The 5907-nt window shown below is 50.5% G+C and overlaps 1 protein-coding gene across 1 annotated transcript in view; it reads right to left on the bottom strand.

The window, feature by feature from the left end:
- Window positions 1-597: 597 nt before the first annotated feature.
- Window positions 598-5907, bottom strand: part of SRRM4 (serine/arginine repetitive matrix 4) — a gene marked incomplete at its 3' end in the record, with an annotated part of 22153 nt that continues 16843 nt past the window's right edge. The window contains exons 8-11 of the mRNA XM_009084545.1: window positions 4503-4840; window positions 2706-2918; window positions 2356-2466; window positions 598-744 (exon numbers count right to left, since the gene is read on the bottom strand). Coding sequence (XP_009082793.1) covers window positions 598-744; window positions 2356-2466; window positions 2706-2918; window positions 4503-4840 — 809 coding nt within the window. The remainder of the gene's footprint in view (window positions 745-2355; window positions 2467-2705; window positions 2919-4502; window positions 4841-5907) is intronic.

Below are 5907 nucleotides of genomic sequence, written 5' to 3'. Positions count from 1 at the left end.
TGGGGCGTTTGCGGGCACTGTGGGGACAGAGAAACGTGGGTTACCAGCTACACAAGGACAGATTTACTGCCAAAAGCCCCCAAAAGAACTGTTTACTCTGCACAACACTCCCAAAAATGTGTTTGCTTAAAAGAAAGGGAGAGATCAGGTAGCTGATGGACCTTGGGATTCAAAGCAGCCGCCCCACAGCCCTGGGGTATGTCCCAAGCACCACGACTAAGGCTGAGGTCTGCTTGATGTCCCAAAGAGCCCTCAGCATGGAGGTTAGAGCCAGTATTTGACATCAGTGTGGGACATCTGCCACAGGGGAGGGTGAAATAAAAAGCCTGTGAGGGGATGCTCCTGGCACCTGAGTCCCCGCTCTGACTTCATCTTCCTTTTTCCTTCAGCTGCTGTAAATGAGATCCCCCACACCCTCCCTCTGCCTCTAGCTGGAAATCTTCAAGCTCTAGGAAGGGTGGAAGGGCCTGCTGATCAGGCTTGGGAAAACCAGTCTCCTGGAGAAACCTCCTCTGGCAAGGGCTGAGAGCCAAGGACAGACCACATCCCGCTGGGAAGCACCAGCTGAGCCCAAAGGATAGGACTGCAGCCCCTTACCTTGTGATGCGCCGAGCTTCGAGGTGGCTGGGAGAGTCTCTCCGGCGTTTCCTCAGGGGTGAATAGGAGCGGCGCCGCCGCTGCCGCTCACGCTCCCTGTGCGACTCCTTCTCACTCGAGCTGTACTTGTGCTCTCGCTCACGGTCCCTGGGGAAGGCACAGTTGGAAACTGTCACTGTGGGGGGTTTGTGGGTGGGTTTGGGATGTGGAGGCAATAACCCATGAAGGCACAGATGAGCAGAGGACACTCAACTACAAAAGGGACCACTCTAAGTGTTTTGGCATCAGCCAGAGCTCATAGAGCTGGAAAAAGAAACACTCATCTGGCTGGACAGATGGACACCACTAATTGTGTCTGGGGGTTCCAGCAGTGTCTCCCACTGCCAAGCTGAGATGGCTTCCAGGGATCTGTGTCTGTGGGTGTGTTCTGTACTTAGCTCTATAGAATTGCTCTCGCTGGCCGTGCTGCAGGAGCTGGCAAGAGCAGCCCTGCCAACAGGCCCCACGTGAGCCAAGGGCCCATAGCCCTGCAAGGCTGTGTGGCTCCACACACCTCTCCAGAAGGAGTGCCAGTGTTGCTATGGTTTTCTGTTTTGTTAAATTCCCCTACACGTCAGCACAGGCCCTTCTGTGGAGTGTGGCTGACTTCATACACCCTGTTCAGTGCCATTTGCAAAGCAGCACATTACAGGTCGAGGGCCTGCCTGATCCCTGCATGCAGGAAATGTTCTCACTAGCACAGGGATTGTCACAGCCTGCAGGAGTCTACCCTTGGGATGGAAGATTGTGAGGGTGCAAAATGTTCACAGCAGCAGAGATGTTACCAGAAGAAAACTGTCAAAGGCATCACTAGGCTGAGCTGGAGATGTGTTTTCTATGGGGTGTGGAGGGGGTAAAGGTGCCTGGACTGTGTTTCCCTCTACATGACTGTGAGTGCCAGCTCAAGGGTGTGTGGCATCTGCCCCACAGCAGGGACACTTCCCAGGACCTCAACACTCTTTGGCAGAGATGTGACTCTGAAAAGCAGTGTCTTTCCCTGCTGAAATCAGATCCCCATCTGACACAGACTGCATCCCTGCTGCCGGAGCTGCTGACTGCACGGGCTCCTCAGGCAATGGAAGCTGTGGGCAGACCCAGCCAGAGCCTAACGCTCTGCCCACTGTTCACACCAGCATGATAGAGAGGGACACTCCCCAGGTTTTCTTGTGAGGCATCTCCCACTCCCATGAGGCCCTGGCACACACCACCAAGCAGCCATCTGTGCACTCCTGGCTGCACAGTGTGTCCCTCATAGGCCTTGGAGCTGAGGAACAGCAGCTTCACCTGCCACATGCTCCAACTGTGAGATATCATGATGCTTCAAAGCTAAGAATAAACCAGGTCTCCTTCCCAGCAACCTACCCCCAAAAGTGCTTCGTGTGAAATCCCCCTGAATCAGTGCCAGGCAGTCCTTGGCTACAGGTAGTCAATTTTTTCCACAACTCATCTCTGGGCTCTTTGCTACCAGCACCAGCTCTGGGGCAGTAAATGGTGAGAAGCCTTCACTGGACTGAGTGCCAACATAACATACTGACGTACACCTTCCTGAGTGTCCCCCTGCTCCCTGTCACTCCAGTGCTGAGGACTAGAGCATCCAGTGAGGAAGCTGAGGGAGCAGTTTGGGGCTGAGAAGAATCAGGAGATGTACTGAACTCCAAAGACATGATGGAGGCAGTGGGAAACTGAGGCAGCAGATATCACATGAGTAGACAGCTGTACCTGCTACGACTGTAACGGGAGTAACTGGGGCTCCGACGAGGCCTTGAACTCCTACTCCCAGGACTTTTTTTGCAGGATTTGGAGGAATAGCTGGGGGAATGTGAGGAAGACCTGGAGATAGGAAAGAAACAAAAGGGTTAAAGATGCTGGAGGATGCAGCTGTATCAGACCCATGAATTTAGGCTCACAGAGGGCTCTTGGCTCAGGTCTGTATTGCCTGTTCACCCCAAGCCTTGTGGATTCCTAGGTACCCCCAAAACTCTTACACTTCCCCCTGCAAGGAGCCTACCAGCCAGAAGGAGTTAGACATTGCCCAGGGTCACAGAGACAGCTGTTTCAGCTGGCCTTACCTCTTTCCCGAAGAGCAGGACCTGCTTCTGGAGGATCTGGGAGAGGCCTTGTGGTGCGAGGAGCGGGAGCGGCTGGAGCCAGGGGAGGATCTGCCCGTGCTGGTGTAGGACTCGCTGCGGGAGCATGGCCTGAGCGGAGAGCTGTGGGTTGGGGATGGAAGGGAGTTTTGCTTCTTCTCCTCCGAACAACTGAGACAGAAGGACAGGCATCCTCTGTGAACATATATTTGGACACTCCTTGAAGCTGTGGCTGAACTAGGACTGGTCCCTGGCTGAGAGGAGAGCTATGCTCCAGTAAACATTCCTATCTTCCCATTCCCCAGCTGGGGGTAGAAAAAGACCTCCCAGCTCCCTACACTGCTGTTGCAGGAGACCCCATGGAAGAGATCTCAGGTGGCCCAAGGAGCAGCTCTTCCGCCCTGTGCCCAACACACTGGAGGTGTCTGGCTGGCAGAGCCTGGATCAAGCCAGCAAGCGGTGCAGGTCCTGGGCAGAGAGTGAGGTGAGAAGTGCTGGAGTGAGGGAAAGCCAGAGCATGGCATGGCAATGGGCTGTGCTCCAGCCTGGCTGTGGAGCAGCATGAGTAGGCACTGAGCAGGCATGTACTGTTGCCTTTGGGGAATTAATTAATGCAACAGGGCTGCATTAATTCCTCCTCTTCCAGAAGTGCCCTGGGTACGAACTGAGGTTGGAGCCCAGCACCCAAGCAGCCTCCCAGCAGCGAGGGCCAGCTGCAATCCCAGCTCCACCCATGTGAAGGCAGAGTTATCCCACTGGACTCACAATGCAAAAAGTACATACAGCCCTAAAATTTTACCCCCGACTGAGAAATGAGGGCCTGTTCTTCCTAGCACCAATTCCCTGGGCTCCCACACCCAGACCACATCCTGGCTCTAACTTTCAGCCTTTAGGGCCCGAGGGCCTGGGCTGGAAGAGCTCCCTAACACCACTGCCTGAGCACAGCCCTGAGTACCAGCCACCATGCTTCAGTGTCCTCATCCCCAACATCCCCTGGCAAATGCCCAGGAATAGGAGGTGGTGATGGAGGCTGGCAGCTACTCCCCTCTCCTGAGGATGACTTCTGCCCAAGTCTGGATGTCCCATGGCCCCAGCACACAGAACTGCTGCTGTGTTATCCTGCAGCCAGTGAGGTATGTCCCTCCCTGTGCTCCCCACCAGCAGGAAATATAATCTTGTCACCCTGGAAAAGTCCTAGATGAGCTGGGAAGGGGCAATTGGATTTGACTTATTGAACTGGTGAAAGAACAGCCTGTAATGGTTTTAGTGAAAACAAGCCCCACTTCCCTTCCCCACAGTAAGTTAAGGGAGGTTTGGCACAGCAATCTCCAAATGCCCCTTTCAAGATTGTGCCCAGAAGGGCCAGTGACACTTTCCTTTGACATGGCCATGCCCAGCTGAGCAGGGATGTGCTCCAGACCCAGCTCAACCCAGACCCAAACTCTGTGTTAGCCACACTAATGCCAGAAGCACCGGCACAAACAATGCCCAGGGATGTGATGGATGAGTTTTATCTTCCTCCTCAGGCTACAGTACTGGTCCTTGCTGGATTCTGGACTCCAGACTGGCAAGACCGTGGGTCTGATTGATATCTGCCTGCCTCCAGACCTCAGAAACCTGCCTGCCAGCTCACCACGGCAACTGGCGAGCAGTCAGGAGATACAGAGCAACAACATACCAGGACCAGCTCACCACGGCAACTGGCGAGCAGGCAGGAGATACAGAGCAACAACGTACCAGGGATTTGGCTGCCAGCAGCAGCTACTGGTAATCACTGACCTTCGGTCTTGTCCCTGGGCATCTGGAGACAGATTTTCCAAAGCTGTTCCCTTGGTCTGGGAAAAGCAACTGGTGAAGGAATTTCCTGAATCAGAGCTGTTATCGCTGTTGGCCAGTTTGGGCTTCCCGGACGAGAAGGCATGGCCAAAGCCATCATGGACTAGACTTCTTTTCTCCTGGCTGTCCTTTGACCTGGATGAGCTCGTTTGAGTGGAGGGAGGGGAGGAAGTATCGTTTCCTGAGTCATATTCATGATACTCTCCGTTCTGGCTGGCTATGTTGCCAGGCGGGCTGTCTGTTTTGGTAAAGAGGTCAGCAGAAGACCCTGACTGAGAGATCTGAAAGCAAAAAAGCCATTTGGCATTGTTTGAATGGTTTTTGGGGGGGTTGTTTGTGGTTTTACTTTGCTTTTTCTTTTCTCTTTTTTTTTTTTTAAATAAACCCAGAAATTTTACCATCATGATGCACTGAAACAAAAGGAAAGGAAAGAAAAGAAACTAAGAAAGAACAAAAAAGAAGAAAGGAGAAGAAAACAAAAGCACATATCCCTGAAAGAAATCCACAGTAAGAAGAAACTTCTTTTCCCCCTGCTATGATAACGGGAAGATTTAGAGATCATGCAAAGAGTATCAGCATGCGATTCATGTTAAATAAAAGAGTTCAACAAAGTAAGCAGCAACCAAAGAGTCAAAATAAATAACTAAATAAAAAAAGGTATAACAGAGGACAAAGCCCTTATATAACCTTAAAATGGGGAGAAAAAAAAAGGGGGCATATACATATAAAAAAACCTACATAATCCTTGCAAAGAAAACAAAAATGAAACAAAATCTTAAATGAGTGAATTTTTAAGCTTCCATAATAAAGCAGCTGAATGAATGTCACTAAAATAAGCAACAAAACCCCAAATCAAATCAAATTAAGGGCTTCTGTACAAAGTAAAAACTGGCAAATAAACAAGCTTATCACTTTGAAATTAAAAAAAAAAAAGAAAAAAAAGAAAAAAGAGGGTGAGGGGAAAAAAAGAAAAATCCCTTTGGAAATAAAAGGTATACAGATACTTCTTTGTGTGCTTTTTTACCCCCTGAAGAAGATATAGCTAATGCGCTCAAGTGACCTCTAATAAATTCCCTGGTGTCTTGCGGATAGCATCCACTTACCCATCAAGAACTCCTCCTTTAAAAAAAAAAGAAAAAAAAGAAAAAAGAGGGTGAGGGGAAAAAAAGAAAAATCCCTTTGGAAATAAAAGGTATACAGATACTTCTTTGTGTGCTTTTTTACCCCCTGAAGAAGATATAGCTAATGCGCTCAAGTGACCTCTAATAAATTCCCTGGTGTCTTGCGGATAGCATCCACTTACCCATCAAGAACTCCTCCTTTAGTAGGTAAGGTGTAAAAGGAAGAG

This window comes from Acanthisitta chloris, unplaced genomic scaffold (assembly GCF_000695815.1).
Source record: "Acanthisitta chloris isolate BGI_N310 unplaced genomic scaffold, ASM69581v1 scaffold28841, whole genome shotgun sequence".
Classification (NCBI taxonomy): Eukaryota; Metazoa; Chordata; class Aves; order Passeriformes; family Acanthisittidae; genus Acanthisitta; species Acanthisitta chloris.
Note: the sequence above shows the minus strand (reverse complement) of the source record. Positions and strands in the feature narration are given on the sequence as shown.